Source organism: Lactuca sativa, chromosome 9, assembly GCF_002870075.4.
Source record: "Lactuca sativa cultivar Salinas chromosome 9, Lsat_Salinas_v11, whole genome shotgun sequence".
NCBI classification, from domain to species: Eukaryota; Viridiplantae; Streptophyta; class Magnoliopsida; order Asterales; family Asteraceae; genus Lactuca; species Lactuca sativa.
In genome coordinates this window covers 204,906,082-204,931,386 of record NC_056631.2, presented here as the reverse complement: position 1 = coordinate 204,931,386, position 25,305 = coordinate 204,906,082, and the positions used below count along the sequence as shown (strand labels likewise).

The following is a 25,305-nucleotide window of genomic DNA, read 5'->3' as shown; positions in this document are numbered from 1 at the left end:
ACATCGTGTCCATTCTACGACAAAACAGTCGCGTTGAGTCCCGCCACCACGTCATGGGATCTCACTGAACAACTTCATGGATTAAGCTATCAATCCATTAAGCCACATACCCATATATTATAGAAAGCTTACTTAACCTTATAAACATTAAAAAAAGCCTTACGTTATGGACATGCATGTCCAATGCATGACATGCACTCAAGTTAGGTTAAAATGAGAAGAATGGGGTCAAAAGCCCATGCAAGAAACCATAACTTCAAATACAGAGTATATGACCTCATTGGGACCTTAAGGACTAATAAAGTTGCCAACTTTATTGGATCCTTCCATTCAAACCAACACAAACATGAATAAATATGCTTCAAAACCTAGATCTAGAAAGATTGAATCAAAAAGGTAAGAGCTTGTGGACTTACAAAAGTCCAGAAGATGCACCAAGAGATGGAGATGAGTTTGCTAGTTGGTCCTTTGCTCAACAAGGCCTTCCTTCAACCTTTAAATGGAAAAAACACCAACAAGGAAGGAGCTCAAATGACAAGAGAACAGGCTATGGTTGAAGAGAGTATCTTTTGTAGGTGATGGAGGTAGAGGCTTGTCAAAACCATAGCCCTCATATTACTTATATAGGGACCAAGGCATAGAACATAGGGTTTTAAGCATATAGCGGCGCCACGTTGTGTGTAACACTCAAAATATCAAAGAAATTTAAAATTTTCAAAATCAACTATTAGCCAACATTGTTTACAAAAAGAGTCTTTGTTTCAAAAGCATTATTTCAAATCAGAGTTTTCCTAATACCCAATGACTTAAAATAAGAAGTTGTACATGATCACACATTTGCTTTCCCACAATCCTCAGAAGTACCTGAAACGATAAACTAAAAACTATAAGCCAAAGCTTAGTGACTTCCCCCAAAGTAACAACACACCACATAGAAAACAAGCATACAAATATGAGCAGACAACCTGATTGGACCGCCTCGCAGGGCCTACAACCTATCAGGACCGCTCTACGAGCTACCGGTCTGACTGGACCGCCTCACAGGGCCTACAACATATCCGGTCGTACCCATGTGTCTTGGCCTACAACACAAAGCAGGACCGCCTCAACCCAACACAATATGTCAACATATGCAACAGATAAACATAAACATAGAGCCAGCAAATACAGATAATCATGCGGATCCATTAAGCAACTACAAACTAGCATAATATTATCCTAACTAGGATTAATAATCTAGTGGGCCAACATTGGTGCCTTCGACCCACAGGTACAGTGAGGAAAACTCACCTCTCAATCGGAATGCAAGCTGAATAAATCTTTGCTCCGAAAACTGGCTCAACAATCACCTAACCAAAACCAAGGACCTAATCTTAATTAACAACTCAAAATACCCAAAATACCCCTAGTTCAAAGTTGGTCAAAACTCTGGTCAAAGGTCAAGGCCAACAAGTCAACTCAGTCAACTCTGCTGAATATGTGGGGCCTACTCAACTTGTACGTTTGGCGTACACGGGCCTTGACCGGGATCGAGCGGTTGACCCCGTACTCACGACGTATGCAAAATTATGCACGACGTACACACTGACATCCTTATTCCATATTAAGAGCTTAATACGTTAAGCTCTTACGTTCCAATTATAGATCTAAGGCCAAAATACCACTGAGAGTCATAAATTTTGCAACTTTATGACTTTGCATGCCCATTAAGTGTTTAATACCAACAATCTCAACTTTCATAACACCTAAAGACCTTCTAGAGCATGCATGGGGAAGAACTAAGCATAAAGATCTCATTTTTGTGACTCAAGACCCCTCATTGGGTTTGAAAGGACGACTTATTTGGTTAAGAGCATGCCATGATCAAGAATCACAAAGTTTAGGACCAAAAATGCCCTAAATGAAGGCATATCTAGACCTATAAGAAAAGATGATCAAGCTAGGAGCTTTTTACCTCCTGAAGGTTGCTAACAATGTGAGAATCCCAGATCCAAACTTCTTTTAAGCTCTGATGTCCTTCTACCACCTTCTTCTTCTTCTTCTTCTTCTTCTTCAAGAACACCACCAAAACGCACATGTGAGCTCAATGCACACTCTTCACTTAGGGTTAGCTAGAGTGACTATTTTTAGGTGTAGGCTAATGAGGGTGAAGGTCTTGGGGCCATAAAGGGAATTATATAGGGTGCAAACCCTCAAAACTAGGGATTTGGTATGAACAGTGTACGCGCAACATACCTACTGAGTACGCTTAACGTAAGCGTCATGCGTACACCTCAAGTACGCATGGTATACGGACCAAAATGGCAAGAATTAAAACACTTTAGGGTTAGAATTAAACCTTCTCGTAAGGGGTGTCATAATTCTCCCCCACTTAAACTAGTCTTCTTCCTCGAAGTCCTATGTTGCAGATAACTCAGGTTAATGTTCTCGTATCTCCGCCTCTAGGTCCCAGGTCCACTCGAAGCCTTTCCGATGTTGCCACCGAACCTTTACCAAAGGTCTCTCCTTGTTATGTAAGACCTTCATCTTTTTATCCACCATCGTTACCGGCCTATCAATATAATTCAGACGCTCATCGACCTGAATATCATCCAAAGGGACCACAGACTCTTCATCCAACTCGCACTTCCACAACTGCAAAACATTGAAAGTGATGTGGATCTGACTGAGCTCACTCGGTAAATCTAATTGGTAGGCCACCGTGCCTACTCTGGTGATCACACTGAATGGTACAATATACCGGAGACCCAATTTCCCCCTCTTCCTAAAGCATATTACACCCTTCCAGGGTGATACCTTCAGTAGTACCATATCACCGACCTAAAACTCCAACTTTGACCGACGCCGATCGACAAAGCTCTTTTGCCGAATCTGAGCTGTCTGTAATCTCTGTTTGATCTGTTGGATGAGCTATGTTGTCTGGAGGACTACCTCAGTCATTCCCATGACTCTGTAACCGACCTCCCCCAACCAACTGGGATACGACATATCCGATCATACAGAAGCTTGAAAGGCGGTGCACAAATGTTGGAGTGATAACTATTGTTGTAGGAAAACTCCGCAAGAGGTAGGTAGGAATCCCAAATTCCACCAAAATCTATGACACAAGCCCGCAACATATCCTCAAGTGTCTGGATGGTCCGCTCACTCTATTCATCAGTCTGCGGATGATAAATAGTGTTGAAATGTAGCCTCGTACCCAGTTCCTCGTGGAACTTCTGCCAGAATTGTGAAGTGAACCGAACATCTCGATATGATATAATGGAAACTGGAACCCTATGAAAAGAAACAATCTCACGAACATACACATCGACCAATTTCTCAGCCGAGGAGCTCTCCCGGATGGCCAGAAAGTAGGCACTCTTGGTTAATCGATCCACGATGACCCAGATAGCATCAAAACCCTTGGCAGTCCTCGGTAACATGGTGATAAAATCCATGATGATATTCCCACTTCCACATGGGTACTTCCAAAGGCTGCAGCTTGCCATGCGGCCTCTAGTGCTCGACCTTGACCATCCGACAAGTCAAGCACCTCTCAACGTACCAAGCTATCTCCATCTTCATACACGACCACCAATAACTTTGTCTCAAATCCCAATACATCTTGGAAGCTCCTGGTGTATGAAAAAAAGCGAGACTTATGTGCCTCCACCAAAACTGTCTGTCTGACCCTGCCAGACACCGGAACCCATACCCGACCACACCGGGTCAACAATCCCCGACTATCGGTGACAAATATTGATAGGTTTTGAGCATTCTAACACTTCCTAAGTGTACATGGAACCCTAATAACCTTGGATCTATTTTTGTCTAATTATCATGCAAAGTTGAATTCCAAGGTTATATTCCTATCTAGCATACATGGGGAACAATTTTAACTTGAATCATAGATAGAATAACTTACCTTGTTGTTGCTTGTGTTCCTTGAAACCTTGTGAGCCTAGCACCCCAAGTGTGATGCCTCAAATGCTTCACACAACACCAAATGCTCTTGGAAAGACTCTTGAGATAACACACACTTCTCAAAATCGGCCAAGCCCTCTAGTTTCTTAGTATCGCCGATTTTGGTGGAGAATATGCTTCTTATATAGTGTTGACACATCTAGGGTTACACCATGTAAACCCTAATGTGTCATGACTCTTCATTTCCATGACCCATGGATTTGTAACTCCCATGGAGCATCCATGGAGCATCCTATGGGTAGAACCCAACTTGATAATCCATGGAGCCTCTTAGCCCACTATACAAGATATGGATGATTTACATAATCAACCCATATATTTAATTAGTTATCCTTTGATCACTTAATTAATTCCAAATTAATTCTTTGATCAACTAATCAAATAATATTATTAATATATTAGAACTTATAATATATTAATAATCTCCAAGTGTTATTTCTCTCATTTAGTCTATCCAATTACATGGTGCCATGCAACCCAAATGGACCATGCCGGGTCGGGTCAAGTACACACCTGAAATAGTTATGGACTTAGACACCTTATCCAACAAATATGTCGATCTCTCCCATGACCCTTTGTTGTTTCCATTTCCCCTTCTCGACTCCTTCTGCCTGTTCCCCTCTGATCAAATCTAAAAGTGGAGAATCAATGGATATCCTCATATACATACCCCCAGCCGAAGATCTAGTCGACTTACAACTCAAAGCATCTGCAACCACGTTTGCTTTACCCGAATGGTAAAGGATCTCGCAGTCATAATCCTTGACCACATCAAGCCACCTACGCTGCTGAAAAAAAAACCATGACCCAATCCTGGTATCCTCTCCATATATGACCTGTTCTCCCCCACTTGGGGTTCAAACTACCACTCGCTGACCCTTGCAGTCTATCATAGCACCAAACCTGCTCATCCAATCCATCCCTACTATCACGCATACATTCCCCATGGGGATAGGAATCAAATTCATCAGCTAAGGCACCCCTGAAGATCTCCAAGACACAACCATGATACACTCTGGATGCAGAAATCCCATGTTCATTGGTGATAGAAACCCAAAACGGACAATCCAACTCACCAAGGGTCATATCAAAATCCCTACTAAAAGACTGAGATATAAAGGACCGACTCGTGCCCGAGTCGAATAACACAAGAGCAGGAAAAGAGTTCACTAAGAATGTACCTATCAAAAACATAAACATAAGTATACCATAAAATAATTAATATAGTGATAAATGGAAACATACCAGTGACGACGTATGGTGCCGCCCTAACCACCTCTGTTGTGAGCCGCAAAGCGCGAACTCGAGCCCTCGGGGGCTCTACCCTACCCTGGCGCCCATCGGTGATCCTCAAAGTAGCTGGCGCTGGAGCCTGTGCCGATCCTGTAGTGAGCAAAGGACAGTTGGCCTTAATATGGCCAACTTGCTCACAGTGATAACATATCCTAGTGGTCAGTGTGGGAACTTGTTGGCGACAGTCCTTGGCGTAATGTCCCTCCTTGCCACATTTATGGCACCCAAAAGCAGATCGACAAGGACCCTCATGAACCTTGACGCACTTTCCACAAGTATAGCCTCTCTGGCCCCCAGATCTCACATCAGCGACCTTGAACCACTTCGCCGTAGGCTGCGACTGCACTGGAGCCTGCTTCCGCTCCCTCGTCCGGAGCTCCAACTCAATCTCCCACCTCCTAGAGACCTCCTGTAGCTCCACAAGTGTGCCATAAAACTTATTAGACACAAACTGACGGATGTTCTTCTTGAGCATGCTCAAGTACCGAGTCATTTGAGCTTGCACAGAAGCAATAAACTCATACAAAACAGATCCCTTTCAATAAACATCTTGGTGATCTCCGTCACCGACTCAGTCCTGTTGGGTTTTGAGCATTCTAACACTCCTAAGTGTACATGAAACCCTAAATACCTTGGATCTATGTTTTCTCTATTATACAATCAAATATGAACTTTCCAAGGTATTCATCCTAACTAGCATAATAACATTGATTCATATGAATATATCAAGTTAAAATTATATACCTCTTTGATGTAGAATGTCTTCATGAAGCTTGAGTGCCTAGTGCCCCAAGTGTGACACCTCAAATGGTTCACACAACACCAAATACACTTGGAATAGATTAGAGAGAAATCCACACTTCATGAAATCGTCTAGCCCTTCATTCTCACACATAGTGGCAGATTTTGTCAACAATAAGATGCTTATATAGTAAGTGACAATTAGGGTAAACCCTAATTGTCATGGCTTTCCGTTTCCTTGGATCCATGGGTTCAAATATACCATGGAGCATCCATGGAGCATCTTATGGGTTTTAGCCCAACTTGACAATCCATGAAGCATTAGCCCACTATACAAGTATGGATGATTTACACAATCAGCCCATATATTTAATTAGTCTTCTTTTGATCACTTAATTAATCCTATATTAATTCTTGATCAATACTAATTAAATAATCTTATTAATATATTAGAACTTATAATATAGTCTATCCAAATGCATGATACCATGCAACCCAAATGGACCATGTCGGGTCAGGTCAAGTCTTAGCAATTATAGTTATGGACTTAGACATCAATCCAACAGTCTCCCACTTGGATAAGTCTAAAACTATTATTGCAAGTATGACTTCAAGAACCGACTGGCAATCGTAGCTCTCAAAAGCTTTTGTCGAACTCTGACCTTGTCGATGATCTCTGACCTTTGTCAATGACTTGTTCATTAGATAAGGTATCATATATTCCTCCATTATAGATATCATGTGGATTGAGACATGGATTATAATCATTCTCTCTGTCCATTTGTTGTTTCCCGATTTCCGATTTATGACAACTGACTAATTGAACAAATCAAATCAGTCCAGGCCTGGCCGAGCACTTACATTTGTCATCACCAAATCATCGAGGGGCCCACATATGTCGCTTTTATCCCGAAGGTAAAAGGAATGGATAAACTTCGACTCATATGGCTTGTTCTACTACTTGTTGAATCATACACAAAGGCACGTTTTATAACATCGAGTTACCAAATTGTTTTTGTGCAATCAATGTATAACCAACTCATAGTAACAACTCATATCTCTAGGTTTCAAGAATATAAGATATTATCGTCTCATGATCACTCATGATAAAATCGATGAAGTGATTCCAATGAGCATGGGTTGAATCCAATACTCAGAACTTATGAGCACTCATGAGTGTTGTAGCACCTCTTTGTCCAACATTTTAGACCTCTATAAGCCAACCCATGACAGTCTTGATTCATATCTACTTCCAACATATGACCGACTGTGGATGGTTTGAATAACTTAGTCAATCAGGAAGAACGACCTAGTTATTCTGGAAGTCAAAACATGCAAAATGAAACACAAGAATAATTGAATCCAATATGGTCTCAGAACTTATGAATATAAATAAAACACTTTTTATTTATCACCATATGATTACACATTATTCATTGCATACTGTTTCAGCTATCAACTTTATTCTTGAATTAAAACAATAGTTGTCCCATGCTCCAAGCATGTACACTATGTTTTCTAAACACTAGTCATGCCACACACCAAGTATGCATACTATGTTTGTCTATGATCTTTACTTTTCTAAATAGACCAATTGAACATAACACCAATGATTTTCATTTCACAGTCCCAAATCCTTACTGCAAATGCAAGAATTCCAAATTCATGCCATTACTGAAATTTGTTAGATTCTAAACTTATATAAATTGATCCTCTTGTAATGATTATGCACAAAGTCACAAAGACTTGAAAACAAACATTACAGAGCATTCCAAAGGAGATCAACTCCTTGGAAACATCCTTCTTGCATTAAGTTTCCTAATCTTACATAGATTTATTGAACAACTTCCACTTATGGGATCATTTCCATATTCCCCTTTTGACTATCACTTTTGACAAAAAGTTGCATTTTTTCATATTATGTCAATATGGTCCTTCCAACACTTAACACTATACTTCCAACTGTCCCTGAGCAACCAATCTTTGGTAAACCTTAGATTGTCCTCGACAATTGCTTAATCATTTTAGTCATATCCAATTCTAGACCTTTTCCCTTCTTAATGCCCCAGGCATTTGGAAAATTTGGAAAATTTTAGAAAGGACGAATATAGCACATGTACTCGATCCTATATCCGAAGCATATGGGACACGATTCATGATGTCTCACATAAAGACTAAACCAGTCTTTTGCTATAATATTTCCATTTCAATTTGCCAAGTTCTCCTAATTCAGATTATGAAAAGGGATGCCGTAATCATAATCGAATTTTAGAACGCAAATAATGGACCCATATATAGAATTTTCTTATGTTGAGCCATTCCAACATAAGATTCATATATATATATATATATATATATATATATATATATATATATATATATATATATATATATATATATATATATACTTGACTAAATACGATTAAAACCTCAATCTAAGCTTTTAGATTTGAGATGAAGTATAATTTCCTCTCCCTCAATTATAGCAAAACAACTCTTTCCCAATTGAAACCTTTTGTTTTCTATAATTAACATTGCTAACTTGCAACCTTTATCATAATTATCATGCTCCCACTAACATGATGATTATTAGCATAACACTTATGCCCCCACTAGCTTTGACATGTACTCGGAAATCAGTTGGACTTCTAGAAATCAATACTTTATTGACTTTCTTACCAAAGTTCAGATTTCTGATACTAGATTGCTTTGATTAAACTTTATCAATATCATACACCTTATCTTAGATAGCTCACAGGTGTGACTAAAAAATTTTAAGAGCTATGAAAAGGGATGCCGTAATCATAGTCTCGATTGTTCAAACCTTTGCCACTTCTCACAAGTCCATGTTAGTGTGCCGGTTAACCACACACGTTCCACTAACGACTTTGAGAATGCAAATATCATATTTGCTATCTAGCTAAAATCTACTTAGTGAAAGTGTTTCCTCACCATCATTTTCATGAATCGGAGAGAAACCTTACGACACTTAGATTTAATGGTGTATGTGTTCTTATCCATGTGAATTGTCAAAACCATAGTCTCAAGACAAGGATAATGACAAATCTAAACTCATATGGACTGAACTCTCTTAATTTCTTGCCATCTGGCAGCTCAAGGGCCTGCCATTGCTTCCAAGTTGTTGTGCAACCAATTGAGAACTCTAAGAACTCATATGCAAAGCCAACATTAACTGGAACGGGCACAGAAAATGTCAACACAATAGGTTATAAACCTCAAGTCGTGTGCTAGTGAAGAACTTCAGGTTTTATTCTTGATTAGTTCTTGAGACTTTCAAGACCTTTAAGACTCCCACTGTCCTCTTGACATATAAGACTTTCTTGTCAGATATTCAAGAGATAGTGTGAATTCTAATCAAGACAAACACTTCACACAATTGGCCTTAGTTGGTCTTTGTTTTATCCAAAACATCACAACTTACCAATTTCAAATGTACAAGAGTAGAAAAGTTTTACCGTTATATTTGACAAGTGTTTTAAACCTTCTTTAAGACATGTCACTCATGTTACGATTTTAGAGTATAACTCTAAGAATTGTTTTTGGAACGAAGTATGAATCATCTTCTTGATTTAACCACTTCAACAATTCATAACTCCTCTTCTTAGGTATCAGAATGCACTTAGAGGATGAATTGTGATAAGGTCTCAAAATCATTAAGATGGTCTTAAAACATGATACTAAAGTACTCTCCTATCTTTTCGGATTTGAGAAACTTTTATCTTTCTGCCTAAGTTGATTCTTCTTATTCGCTCTACCATACATTGGAACCTTTTCCAATGTCTCAGAATTACACTTAAGCTTGTAAGTATAACCATATTTACTCAGCTATAGTAAATTATGACGAATAGTCTTATCGATCTTTTGTGGTGGACTTAACCAGTGCACAAGAATGTGTACTCGATCCCTTAGTCCTTTACTTCACTCACACATCCATGTGAACAAGTAGTTAGTCTTAATTTTTCCAATGCTTGAAAGTTCTCATCCATCATGCTATACAACTTGCATGATTCCAAGTCTCTATCCAATTGAAACCTTGGGTGATGAGAATCTTTCATTATTTGGTAAATTTAGACATTACCACAAATGAGAGAATCAAATTCATATTTCAATATTGCTATAAGCGGAATCTTATAAGCAACAATTTTCCACAAATGCCATTGGAAGGATACATAAAATAACTAAAATAAAAAGTTTTACCTTTTATTTTAAAACTTTGCGGAAAACCTTATGCTTACAATCCATATGAAAACTTGTTGTTATTTATTCCTAAGCAATATATATCATAACTCTTAAGTAACAGCCCAAAAATTTTGATCACCGAACCAGCGAGTGAAATCCATCTTCGTGATCAGAATCTGCATATACTTCTTTTAAGTTTCTACACTTTTCCTTTGATTCTTAACCAACAACACGTGACCCAGTCACATCATGTAATAAGAATCTCAGAATAGAAACTTATCAGAGTTAGATAGTGGACTTTACCTGAAGTAGAGTCAAACTTATTGACTTTAACATCCTTAGGTAAAATTGGCAGCTTCGCAACTAATGCCCCTTCCTTTGGAAATGGACCCTTGATAATGGGACTATCTCAGACTTAGCTTCTCTCTGTACCATTTGGTCAACCGAGTTGACTATGACCGATCCCTTTCCATTGGGAAGAGAGAGCTTTACTGGATATCCAATGTCATCATTGTCAATGTCCATAAAGTTTTAGGAAGTTGATCTTCGCAAATAGATAAAATCATTAAGGGTCTTGTCATAGTTTGTTTCATAGGAGTCCCAGAGGAACTCACTATGTGACTTAGAAAGTAGTTGAGTCACCAAATTTCTCAAGACTTTGACATCCAACTCTCCTGGCTTGTTAATATGTGACTACATCTCCAAGATGTGATCACACATAGACCTTTGCTTGCCAATAGGGCTTGAGTGACCTTAAAATTTTCAAGAACTTGTGGGTTGGGGAGAATAATTGGAGGAGGTGAAAGAAGTATGATTTCCATGGGACATCATCTTCATTTAGGAAAGCTTGTTTCAAGAGATTTGGGAAGATCATAAATGTCTAAACCAAACATCTTTTGGGAGATATTCAAGATAGTTGATTTAAAGTCCCTAATATAACACCCAATATGAAATATTAAGGCTAGGACCCAACACAATACTTTTATAACTTGGAAGAGGGATGCCGTAATCCAAGCTATAAAATATTTGAAGGTAGGTGAATGACGATTCACCAATTTCCACCAAGATAAACGAAATGTATTATTAGGTTTTAATTGGTTATGAAACTCCTAGATTCTTTTGAGATTCATTGAACTTTTCAATGACATGTTTCAATCTCGAGTGTGCCCTTCAAGTTTTGTGACTGGGATGTCGAGGATCACAAAACAAGGTGTGAAGTACCCATGCAAATTACTTGGTACCCTTAAGTGTTTACCCCTCAATCGATGTGCCGGTTAACCACACACGCTCCATCAATACTATGATAAACATTAAGTTACCCTTTTCCTACCTTGTTAAATACGAGTTAGTGTGTCGGTTAACCACACACGCTCCACTAATCGACTTAAACAAATTGCAAAGTGTAATTTCATGGATTAGCACCTTATTCACATTTTCCTAAGTAACTAAGATTGGGTATTTATAAAAGGTTTAGTTACTTAGTATTTATCATTAATACTTTTAATGAAGGGAGAATTCTAGTCCTTGTCCTACCCATTCGGCTAACAACCCTCCACCGGTCAAGGATGCGATGGGTGAGAGTGAACACCCATTAAACTGTCATTTTATAGACAGTAACCTTATACCCCCTTATAGACCGGCTTCGTGAATGAGGCCTACTAATGGTAAGAGTGACTTTACTCTTATACATATATATATATATATATATATATATATATATATATATATATATATATATATAAGATTGGGTATTTATAAAAGGTTTAGTTACTTAGTATTTATCATTAATACTTTTAATGAAGGGAGAATTCTAGTCCTTGTCCTACCCATTCGGCTAACAACCCTCCACCGGTCAAGGATGCGATGGGTGAGAGTGGACACCCATTAAACTGTCATTTTATAGACAGTAACCTTATACCCCCTTATAGACCGGCTTCGTGAATGAGGCCTACTAATGGTAAGACTGACTTTACTCTTATACATACATACACACACACACACACATATATATATATATATATATATATATATATATATATATATATATATATTATTAACTTATAATATTATAAAGTATAAGGGTTGAATTTTAACTTTTAAAATTCTAAGGGCTAACTTGGAATTAAAGTATTCATAAGTGAAAGACTTTTCAAATTCCAAAACTTGAGGGCAAGTTTTGAAACTATTCAAAACTAATTAATTCCATAACTTATGTGTTTAAAGTAGTTTTAATTAAAAGACTCTTCAAGTTCCATAACTTGAGGAAAAGTTATGGAAGACTTTAAACTAATACAAAAATGCAACTTTTCTTTATTTTGTAATTTATGGAATTAATTAAGGTTACACATTTTATTACTTAATGAAGTGACTCTTGAACCTCCATAACTTGAGGACAAGTTATGGAGTCATAAAACCATTTAATGAGGACAAGACTCTTCCACTACTAGAAAAACAGCCTTTTACGACGCTCATTGCGCGTCGTAAAAGGCTCAGACGACGCGCAAATGCGCGTCAAGGAAGGCCCTGTCATAAAGAGAGACGACGCGCTTTTACGACGCTCATTTACGACGCGCAATGACGACGCGCGTTTACGACACGCAATGCGTATCAAGGAAGGCCCTGTCATAAAGGAAGACGACACGCGTTCGCGTGTCATAACCTTACGACGCGCGTGTTAATGACACGCAATGCGTATCAAGAAAGCCCCTGTCAAGAAAGGCCATGTCATAAATGAAGATGACACACATTTTTGCGTATCGTAAATTTAAATGTTTAAAAAAATAAATTTATATATTTATTAATTTTTAAATTAAATTTGCATTTAATTTCTCATAATAGAAATAAAACACCATATACAAAAAATACAATCCATTGCACAAAAATTAATGTCATACAAGATACAAAATAAAATACAATAAATAAGTAAGATAATTCATTGCATAAAATGTCAAATACAAATAATCATCGGTAACTATATAACCTAATACTACATTGCTATTAAGGGACATCATCATAACTCACTGAAGGTCTTGGAACAATGTTCTCATCATTAACTCTTACACCAACCTTGCTTTAGTAGATGACTTTCACACAATCAATATTGAAATACATGCTGCCCGGGCCACCATAGCTGCCCGAACTTTCCGAGTTCAAACTTCCATTGTTTGCTTCATCTCTGCTAACCTCTTTCTGCTTCAAGAACACAAAAGAAAATGAAACCATGAGAATATCACATGAAATTTAATACCCTCATAAAATGATATTAGGATTAAGGGAGTTGAAGGTACTTGTATTCTTCGAGGAAACAACTATCATCAAGATCATCTTCTAAATCTTTGAGTTCTTCTGTCTTGTTATCGATCCGAGATTTGGTTTTAGGTTTGGAATCTTCGTCTTCTACAGGAGTGAAGGGATCGGGTTTGAAGGCAGAGGGTTTGGGAGGTAAGTTCCTGAGTTTTCTTTGAATATCATCCCATTGAGTTGATACTCCTTCAACATCTTTGTAGACAAAGTGAAGATCAGCTTTATCACTTAGCTCCCAAGATCTCTACATGCATAAGGAATAATGGGTATTAAGACTTAAGAGATTACATAATAAAAGTTATAGAATCTGAATTACAATATAGATCATACCTTCATATATCTTTCCTGCCCATCAAAAGCCATTTGTAGTTTCAGCTGACTTCTGGTAGAAGCTAGGATTTAAAAAAAGCAATTAAGTTAGCTTTATCAAATTTAATACATGAATTTGGTAACTTTTTAAGGAAATTGATAAAATAATAAGAACATGTGTCTCCAAAGAGCCGAAACCTCCTTCAGAATCAAGAATGTTGATTAGCCCTTCCAATCCTCCCATGATTGACTCAATGAGCGACTCAACATATAAAACTGCATCTCGACCAATTCTAGTTAACTGCATCAACCAATCAATATTTAGTAAATTTCCCTTCAAAAGATAAAATAAAATTTACATATAAAATTTAGAGTAAGTTACAATTTAGAGTGGTGTCCAGGTCAAGAGCATGATATTAACTGCATTGTCAACTGTCATTCCAGGTATAACCTTCATCAACACTTGCACAACATATTCCCTCTTGTTGTAGTTGTCATTGTGTAGCATCACTCTATATGGTGGTGCCATTTTCCTTGATTTCCTAAAAAAAAAAAAAAAAGGTAAATCGACCTAATCTTTTACTATATGCATTTCAAACTTCATTAAAAGTGATACAATACCTCAAGTATGAACATCCCTAATTGTATGAATATTGAAAATAATACCTGGAACATCCATCCATAACTAACTGTATGAATATTGAAAATAATACCTAATTGTATGAACATCCATCCATAACTAACTGGAGATCATGTTTCAATATCAATTGCAAGAATAGAACAATCTGGAGAACCAGTGAGGATCACTGATGAAAAAAACACACATTCAAAATCAAGTTTAAAGAAACAGCAACTATGTTGCTACTGAGGGTAAAAAGTAAATTACATGGTTCAAGAGTATATAAAGTATAAGGCGGCTATTGCCGCCGCTCTCTGGGACCCACGAGCTAGCATTCTTGGAGGTGGTCCATGTTGAGGAGTTTTAGGAGCAGTAGTTGATTTTGAAAAAGCAGAGGTTAAAGCTGCCATGGCTGATGCTCTTTGGGTGGCCCCACTAAGTTTATTTCCCATGGGCTTAACATCTTGGCTCTGTTGTAATAAAATAATATGATAGGGGCCACTTAAAAAAAATTAATCCAAAAAAAAACTTTTTATATAAGAAATACCTCTGCTACACAGCCTGAGCCGAAGAGTTGCACAGCCTTCTTGTGGAATGCATTTCCGTGAGCCTGGTTCCATTGAGAAAGAGAAAAATGAGATACAAATTAATTATTAATTATTAATACATATGTATACATACAGTAGTTTTTGTAGGATCCCATGAGAAATATGTTGTGAAGAAGCAAGGTTCGTTTCCCTCTGTTACTCTGTATAATATGACAGATGGGGACAAGGAATCCATAGATGCAACCAGCTCTACATATTTCTGAAATCAACTTATTAAAAAAACATACCAACCAATACAACGTATAATTTTGCATTTGTATAATTATTATTATTATTATTATTATTATATGTACCTCGCCAGTTTCAAAAGCGTTTTGTTTTTCCGTTGGCTGTGCTAAATGACCAACCCAAACGATGACCTCAGCATGTGTATCTAATATCAAGACATCCTCTGGAAACAAGTCATCTTGTTCAAAGCTGTGAACTTCTTCAATCTCTAACTTTCCTATAGAGGAAAATAAGATGATAAAAACAGTTGGTGGATATAATCAGCAAAAATGGACATGTGAAAGATAGATGATGGTTTATGGTTTTGAAACCTTTATTGCTTATTACTTCAAACAAGTGAGGTTCACGGATGATTTCCTGTGTTACTTTGCTACTTGAGTAGCTTTGTTTTCCACCAAGTGCAAGCCAGAAAGCTAAGCTCTCTTTTCCTTCTCTAGAGAATTTTACAGGTACTCCAGACTAAAGATATAAGAAAAAAGATTTGAATAAATTATCAAGGATTGGAAAGGGGTATAAAAGTAAATAAAGATGTAAGATCAATAATTTAAAAAGCATACCTTCAAAAGTTCAACAACTTTTGCTGCTAATTGCTGCTGTTCAGGTGTACTCTGGTTTCCATACCCTCTCTACTTGTTGAGCTTTATTATTATGAACTGAAGTTCCTGATATTTCAATCAGTGCAGCAGTATCTGGACTGTAGGTCTCATCATGCAGTCCTTTCTCTGCAATGTAGTTTTTATAACCAGAGCTCAATCCACCCTAGTAAAAGTAAAACCAAATATTTACCATAGTTAACAGCCTTCTTCTAGAGCTATATCTTTTACAACTACTACAAGTGGAAGAGAGTACCTTGAGAACAACCATACGCTGAAAGATAGCAACAAATTGTGGTGCTTCTTTTCCTTGATGCATTCGACCCTACGATAAGATACTAATATTTCAAAACTAAATTTATATATAATCAACAGTGCAACAAGTAAAAAAAGCTACTCCCTCCGTCCCAATATTATTGTCCACAGACAAAAAACACACAGATTAAGAAAAACATTAATTACCACTAACTTTATATAATAAAATGACAGTTGTGTCCTTACTTTGCATTTAATGTTCAATTAAATGTTTAGTTGGTTAAGTAATAATGAGGGGGTATTTTGGTAAAAATGTTATTTATTTTTAGAAGTGGACTATTATTTTGGGACAAACCAAAAAGGAAAGATGAACTATAATATTGGGACGGAGGGAGTATTATATTTATGGTACCTGAACAGGTTTGCATTTCATAGAGTTGAACATTGAAATAGTTTGTTGAACAACTGTTTTTTGGTCCTCCTGTGATCAGACAACAAAACAAGTCTTCATCTCAAATACACAATTAAATATTTTTTTTCTTAAAAAAAAGAAAAGAAAAGAAATAATATGGTTTTAGTTTACCTGGATGCTATCCTTCCCAATCCAACAGCACAGGTACCTGCTACTAGATGGAGAACCGCCGCTTCCAAAGCCAGGAAGCAAATCATCGAAACCTCTTGAACTCTTACAGGCGGCGCGTAGGTCAGCGACGGTGGCGGAGAGGAGAGATGGGTTGGAGGATAGCTACCGCTGCCACCAGTCTTGTCAGACACGAATACAACTTCTCCGCCATCGCGGTTGTCAAAACCGTTGTTGCTTCACAAACATAAATCATTATCTACGGACTATAATCGTGAAGAGGCGTGGCTAAAGCTGAAGGACAACCACCAGCAGCGCCAGCACCTCCATAGGCGGAGCAAGAGCTTGATGGTGGAGTAGAGATAACTGGCGAGGGCTCGTTCAGATGCTGGTGGAGGCTGTTTAGGGCTTAGGGCTTGAAAGAGAAGGGGGAGAGAGAGAGAGAGAGCTAGAGAGAGAGAGGGGAAGACGAGCTACTACGGACTATAATCGTGAAGAGGTGTGGCTGAAGCTGAAGGACAACCACCAGCAGCGCCAACACCTCCATAGGCGGAGCAAGAGCTTGATGGTGGAGTAGAGGTAACTGGCGAGGGCTCGTTCAGATGTTGGTGGAGGCTGTTTAGGGCTTAGGGCTTGAAAGAGAAGAGAGAGAGAGAGAGAGAGAGAGAGAGAGAGAGAGAGAGAAATAGAAGATAGAAAAAATGAGGCGGGTTTTCAAAATTTTAGGGATTTCGTTTCCCCCCTTTTCTACTAAAAGCGCGTTTTATTAAAATTATAAAGCGACAGGTACAGACGACGCGCGTTTAAGATAAAGTGCCCTCCGTGTTTTTAATTTTTTTTCTTGATACACTAAATTAAGGGCACGCAATAATGCGTGACGTGAATCCTTAAATTTTTTGGAGAGATGACACTATTTTAAGGGCACGTCCTTTTGCGTATCATTAATTAGTGCGTGTCGTAAAAAGCGCGTCATTAAAGGTCTGTTTTCTAGTAGTGTTCATTTTTGTAACCTTTGCCATCTTTTATGAGTTTTAAGAAACTTAAATGTGACCTTTCATGTAACTTGAGGACAAGTTACACAAACACATTTTAGAATCATCTCTTAGATTAAAATGGATTGAAAACACATAATCAATTAACTTATCCATTAATCTAAGCAACTCATATGAACAAGATAATTAGAATCAAAACTTTTCATGTAATTAGCATAACACTTAAACTAATACAAAACATGAATCTATTGACAATTATCTTTGAAATTGGATTCACATGAACATTACCACATCAAAAAAAAGTTTATAAGTCCAAAAACAGCTTAAGGTAATGTTCCTAGTCTATTCTAGCCAAGGTATTCATCCTAACTAGCATAATAACATTGATTCATATGAATATATCAAGTTAGAATTACATACCTCTTTGATGTAGAATGTCTTCATGAAGCTTGAGTGCCTAGTACCCCAAGTGTGACACCTCAAATGGTTCACACAACACCAAATACACTTGGAATAGATTAGAGAGAAATCCACACTTCATGAAATCGGCTAGCCCTTCATTCTCACACATAGTGGCCGATTTTGTCAACAATAAGATGCTTATATAGTTAGTGACAATTAGGGTAAACCCTAATTGTCATGGCTTTCCATTTCCTTGGATCCATGGGTTCAAATATACCATGGAGCATCTTATGGGTTTTAGCCCAACTTGACAATCCATGAAGCATTAGCCCACTATACAAGTATGGATGATTTACACAATCAACCCACATATTTAATTAGTCTTCTCTTGATCACTTAATTAATCCTAGGCTAATTCTTGATCAATACTAATTAAATAAGCTTATTAATATATTAGAACTTATAATATATTAACAAACCTTAAGTGTTATTTCTCTCATTATAGTCTATCCAAATGCATGATGCCATGCAACCCAAATGGACCATGTCGGGTCGGGTCAAGTCTTACCAATTATAGTTATGGACTTAGACATTAATCCAACAAGTCCCCTACCTCAAGTCGAAATACTCCTGGGCCAATCTCTCCCTCTCAACCAATGGAACATATCTCGTTCGGAACATCTCAGAGAACTGCTCCCATGATACAATAGCCCTCTGCTTCGGAGTGTAGGGTCTAGTAAACAATCTCCAACAATCCTTCGCCCCCAACCGAAGAAGGTTTAGGGCGCACTTGACCTTCTGGTCAGCTGGGCAGGAGCAAGTAAAGAAACATCCTTCAACATTGGACAACCACCTCATGGCAATGATTGGATCCTAAACCCCATTGAACACTATGGGCTTCGTATTGTCGAAGTCCCGGTACTGGAAGGCTCGCTCTCCACGAACCCTAGCGGCCGCAACGGCCATGGTAGCTGCAGCAGCAACAGCCTTAGAAAGTGCAACATAACGGTCATCAAAGTAATCAATCATGGCGGTCTTGATAGACCCAAACAACGTCAGTGTCTACCCCCGGATAGCAGTCACAACCTCAGAAGAAATCAACGCCCTAATCTCATCCTCAGTCAACCATGGCCTATCTTGGCCACTCGCTCCAACTCCTAATTCGGATCCCCTCATGAACACCATACTAAAAATAAACCAAAAAAATCAGATAAGGCACATTTCATACCATATGTGCTATTCTAAATAACGAAACCCTAGGTGTTGTGACTTCCCTGTTATGCGTATTGGTCATGTGCTTACGGTAGTATGGGCCCATACTAGCTTCCACATCTACCTGTATTTGTCTCCAATGATCATCATAACAAACCTAACATCACACACTAGAATACGATGCATCCTATTCTCACTCCCTAGAGAAAGGCTAGAAATTTCTCAAATGGTCAACTACTTACACATAACCCATCCATGGAACTTCCAACACTTTCAAGAAAAACACATCATGAGTACTACATACTCCCTAGGCTATCCTAAGATCCAGACCTCACCCTACGATCAACTGCCAAACGACCCCCATTAGTGTTGGTTAACTACTACATGAATACGATCACATGCAATATAGCTTAAATAATCTTAGATTAAAAGATTCAACCCTACGACGGTTGGACTCGGACAAGAGTTGTGTCGTAGGACCAAATCCTTCACTCTAAAATTCTTTAACCCATGCAGCATGTGACTTAACATACCGAAAGAGTCCTACACCAATAAGCAAGAAAAATCTATATGAAATAAGGCATCATACATCAGACAATTCTATCATGCAATTCTTGAATATTCATATCCTACAACTAGCATGATGTTTCACCATATCATAATAAACAACTGTGTGAGTAACTTGGGATATGCTTTCTTGCTCCGGTTGATCGTACACATCGCATCCTTCCATGGTTATTTTGAAAATAATTTTGAAAACCATTTAAAAACTTTTGTAGTTCCCTAGTTTAAGTTTGTATTTACACGAATGTTCATCCAATTCTCAAACCAAGGCTCTGATACCAACTTGTAACACTCTAAAAATCAATGAAATTAAAATTTTCAAAATCAACCATTAACCAACATTTTTTACAAAAGGAATCATTGTATTAAAAACATTATTTCAAATTAGACTTTTCCCAAGACCTAATGACATAAAAAAGGAAGTTATGCATGATCACGCCTTTGCTTTCCCATGATCCTTAGAAGTACTAGAAACGATAAACTAAAAACTATAAGCCAAAGCTTAGTGAGTTCCCCTAAAGAACCAACACACCACATAGCAAACAAGAACACAAATATGAGCAACCAACTTGAATGGACCGCCACACAGGGCCTGCAACCTATCATGACCACTCTACGAGCCGCGGGCCTGACTGGACCGCCGTGTAGGGCCTATAGCCTATCCGGTCGTCCTCGGGTGTCTTGGCCTACAACACAAATCATGACCACCTCAACCTAACACAGTATATAGATATATGCAACAGATAAACATAAACACAAAGTCAGCAAATCCAAACCAGGATAAATAATCTAGTGGGCCGATATTTATGCCTTCGACCCACGAGTACAATGTGGAAAACTCACCTCTCAGTTGGAATACAATCTGAATAAATCTCTGCTTTGAAATTTGGCTTAACGATCACCTAACCAAACCCAAGGACCTAATCTTAATTGACAGCTCAAAATACCCAAAATATCGCTAGGTCAAACCTGGTCAAAAATATGGTCAAAGGTCAAGGTCTATGAGTCAAATCGGTCAACTCTACTGAGTATACCGGGTGTACTCAGCTTGTATGTTGGGCGTACACGAGCCTTGATCAGGATCGGGTGGTTGACCCCTTATGCATGACGTACATAAAATTACGCACAGCATACACACCGAAGTCCTTATTCCATATTAAGAGCTTAATGCGTTAAGATATTAGGTTCTAGTTGTAGATCCAAGGCCAAAATACCACTAGGAGTCATAAAGTTTCCAACTTTATGACTTTGCATGCCTATTAGGTGTTTAATACCAACAATCTTAACTTCTTAACACCTTAAGACCTTCTAGAGCATGCATAGGGAAGAACTAAAAATCAAGATCTCCTTTTTATAACTCAAGCCTCCTCATTGGGTCTAAAAGGATGAATTATTTGGTTAATAGCAAGCCATGCTCAAGAATCACAAAGGTTGGGACCAACAATGCCTAAATGAAGGAATATCTAGACCTATAAGAAAAGATGATCAAGCTAGGAGCTTTTTAACTCCTGGAGGTTGCTAAAAAGGTGAGAATCCCATATCCAAACTTCTTTCAAAATCCAGTGTCCTTCTACCACTTTCTTCTTCTTCAAGGACACCATCAAAACACACAAGTGAGCTCAAGGTGTACTTTTCACATTTAGGGTTCGCTACAGGGACAATTTTTAGGTGGAGGCTGATGAGAGTGAAGGTCTTGGGTCCATAAAGGGATTTATATAGGGTGCAAACCCTCAAAACTAGGGTTTTGTTCTGAATAGCGTACACGCGACGTACACGTACGAGTCACGATTTTCTCATGCATGAGTACGTCATGTGTACACCTCGAGTACGCATGGCGCACATACCAAATTGGCAAAAATTAAAATGTTTTAGGGTTAGAATTAAGGGTGTTACATCGTGGCAAATGATACACCACACTGTGGTATCACTTAACCACCATGTCGTGGAAAACAAGACTCTGCGCCGTGGCAGGACAAAACACTCACACAATTTCATTCAATAAACATAAGAATATAGTACCTGAAATGCGGATGTTACATCATTAAAGAGGAATCGTGAATTGTTACTTACTCTTGTACATTTGAAATTGGTCCTCTAAGGACATATTAGTGCATTTGTATGGCTAAGAAGAGGAATCGTGAATTGTTGAAATGGTTAAATCAAAAGGTGAATCATAATTCGTTCCAAAATCGAGACTTAGAGTTGTACTCCAAGATTGTAACTTGAGTGACATATCTTAAATAGGTTTATAACACTCATCAAATGTAGAGTAAAATGTTACTTACTCTTGTACATTTGAAATTGGTAAGTTGTGATGTTTTGGATAAAAAAAGACCAACTAAGACCAATTGTCAGAAGTATTTGTCTTGATAAGAAACCGCACTAACTCTTGAATATTTATTTGTCAAGTAGGGTTTCTTGACAAAGTGAATCTTATATGTCAAGAGTTCAGTGGGAGTCTTAAAGTTCTTGAAAAGTTTCAAGAACTAATCAAGAGTAAACCTATTGTTAATCACTAGCGCACGACTTGAGGTTTGTAACATATCGTGTTGACATGTTCTTGTTTCCGTGCCCATTCCAATTGAAGTTGACAATGCATGCGAGTTCTATGAGTACTCAATTGTTTACATAACAACTTGGAAGCAATGGTAGGCCCTTGAGATGCCAGGTGTCCATAAATTAAGATTGAACAAGTTTAGTCCATATGGGTTTGGATTTGTCAGTAATCTTGTCTTGTGATTATGGTTATGACAAATTTACATGGATAGGAACACATACACCATAAAATCTAAGTGTCATAATGTGACAACCCCATTTTCACGGCCAGAAAAGACCAATTATGTTTATGCTTTATAAAAATCAGAGTACCTCTTTTAATAAAAATGTTGCGGAATTTGTTCCCAGTAAAACATGATAAATACGTTATCAAAGCATTTCCGAAGAAAAGTATTTTTATTCATTTTAAAACATTGGGATGTCATCGTCAATAGAGAAACATAAGCATAAACGGAACTTACATTTATTTACACTAGTGATCTACATCTCTTTAATCTCTCAGTGTAATTTGACTTCATATCAACACCTGTGATATAAATAAACTGAGTGGGTCAGGTTGGGAAACCTGGTGAGTACATAGGGTTTTCAACCCACAATAATATAATTATTATGTTTAAACAATCAAACAATCAACCCAATTACCCATCCCCATTATCTTCTTCACTCTTAAGGATCTATCCTAAGAGTCATCTATTCGTTTATTCCGAAGTCTCTTGCTTCTAGGGACTGACACTAAATCCATAGTTGTCAATACTCGTTCGTAAAGCACTAATTCCATAGCTGCTATAGTTTGTTTATTCATCGGGTACTAAATCCATAGCTACCAGTGTTTATCTAATAGGTACTAAGTCCATAGCTACCAATTCCTATCAGGTACTAAGTCCATATCTACCAGTATTTGTCCAATAGGCACTAAGTCCATAGCTGCCAATGTTTATTAGGCACTAAGTGTATAGCTGCCAATGTTTACTCACATCATCTTTTATCTCTCATCATTCATCTACCCATGTCATACCCAACATATTCGTATATATAAAATATGTATACAGTTTAAATCATTTAAAACATGTATAAAAATCTTTCACCAGCATAGACAGCAAGTATTCAGACAATATGCACATATAACACGTAATTTATATTAAAATACTTCATATCTATGTGTAAGATGAAAGTAACTATGCACTCACTTGTTAAAGTGATGATTCCAAACTCGGGCAGCGCTTCGCTTTTAACGATTCTATTTTCCTTCGACGAAACCTAGTATTATTACCACTAGACTTTAGTCTATTATTCGCTGAGACTAATTAATAGTCTAGCTATTATTAATATTATATAAGCGTTAAACAATACTTATATAACCCATAATAATAGCCCAATTACTTATTATTAGTTCTTAATAACGTTAGTATAATTAAATAAAAGCTATATTAAAAATAGTGTAGGCATAACTCACTTACAGCGGGTTTTATAGAAAATTGGGCTTTGCTTGGAGCAGCATTCCCGTGTTGAAAATCTCTTCTTCTTGGTGCCGTCGAGCACTCCGGGGCTTCCACCTCGTGCTAGGGAGGTTCCCTAGGCTTTTCGGGGGGTTTCGGGGCTAGAGAGAGGTTCTAGAGAGAGTAAAAAAAAGAAAGAATAGGAAAGGTGTGAAGAAAATGAGGGTGAGATAGGTTCTATTTATAGGGTGAAAATGGCTGAACTTGGTGCCACATGTCACCATCTAGTGGCAAGACTTGGGGAGAAAGCAATGGCCAAGATTGTGCCACATCACCCATTTTCGCACAACACACTTCCGACTCTAAAATCCGTAACTTTCACATACGACCTCCGTTTTTGACTTTCTTTATATCCATGTGTAGGCAAAAATAAGATCTATAACTTTCATTTTGACTCCGTCGGCTAATTCTCAACCAATCTTAAATTTAACAGTACGAGGAGATTATACTGTTAAATGTCCGTGTAAAATTCATAACTTCTACATACGGACTCTGTTTCCGTCTGTCTTTTCACCTTTGAGTTCCTATTAATGAGATCTTAAATTCTCATTTAGGTCGCATAGGCCACAAATTGCTCCATTTAAAATTCGAGTTTCGGGTTGTGCACTGCTAAGCCAAATCTTAGAAAATTCTTAACTTCCTCACACGAAGTCAGATTTGGGCGTTCTTTTTTTGTGCATTCTCGGTTTAACGAATACTACAAATTTTATTTAGATCACTAAGGCTAAAAATTCATTTATCAAAAATTCACTATTTACGTCTCCCAGTGTCATGTCGGTTCCGTCGTGAAACTTCGACGAGTCATAACTTCTTCGTTATAACTCGGATTTCGGCGTTCTTTATATGTACGGAAACCTTGTAACGTATCCTACAACTTGGTTAAGATTATTTATTCTAAATAATCTTTTGCTGAAAAGTCATTTTCGACCCTTATTATCTCCAAATTGACTAGCCCGGATCTACGGGCATTACACATAAGGTTTCTATCCAATTCAAGAAAATGATTGTGAGGAAACGCTTTCACTTAGTAGATTTTAAGGAGATAGCAATTGTGATATTTGCATTCGCAAATTGGATTATGATTACGACATACCGCTTCATAGTTTGAATTGTGAGAAATGGAAAAAGGTCTAAATAGTTGAGACTTATTGTTGTAAGTTCTAAAATTGTTTAGACACACATGTGAGCTATCTAAGTAAAGGTGTATGAGTTTGAGAAGCCTAGATAAAGTCTTATCGAAGCATTTTGTATCAGAAATTTGAACTTTGGTAAGAAAGTCAACAAATATTGATTTCTAGAAGTCCAATTGATTTTTAGAAGTCCAATTGATTTATGGATACAAGTTAGCAATGTTAATTATAGAAAACAAAAGTTTCGATTTGCAAAGT

General features: G+C 37.7%; 1 protein-coding gene and 1 pseudogene across 1 annotated transcript; both read right to left on the bottom strand.

Annotated features, from left to right (window-relative positions):
* Positions 1-12,748: 12,748 nt before the first annotated feature.
* On the bottom strand, positions 12,749-14,621 carry LOC111883330 (uncharacterized). Its single transcript, XM_052767476.1, has 5 exons — positions 14,526-14,621; positions 14,195-14,354; positions 14,011-14,113; positions 13,834-13,895; positions 12,749-13,747 (listed from the first exon to the last, which is right to left on the bottom strand). The coding sequence occupies exons 3-5, from the start codon at positions 14,054-14,056 to the stop codon at positions 13,469-13,471; spliced, it is 387 nt and encodes a 128-aa protein (XP_052623436.1). The 5' UTR covers positions 14,057-14,113; positions 14,195-14,354; positions 14,526-14,621; the 3' UTR covers positions 12,749-13,468.
* A 3-nt stretch (positions 14,622-14,624) lies between these two features.
* Positions 14,625-19,118, bottom strand: LOC111920541 (villin-3-like; annotated as a pseudogene).
* Positions 19,119-25,305: the final 6,187 nt, after the last annotated feature.

Bases quoted from the DNA above. Each gene is read 5' to 3' on its own strand.
- LOC111883330 (XM_052767476.1), bottom strand. From the start codon at position 14,056: ATGGGAGGATTGGAAGGGCTAATCAACATTCTTGATTCTGAAGGAG. The intron at 13,896-14,010 runs GTTTCGGCTCTT...TTTAAATCCTAG, and splicing joins CATTCTTGATTCTGAAGGAG to CTTCTACCAGAAGTCAGCTG. The intron at 13,748-13,833 runs GTATGATCTATA...TTATGCATGTAG, and splicing joins GGCAGGAAAGATATATGAAG to AGATCTTGGGAGCTAAGTGA.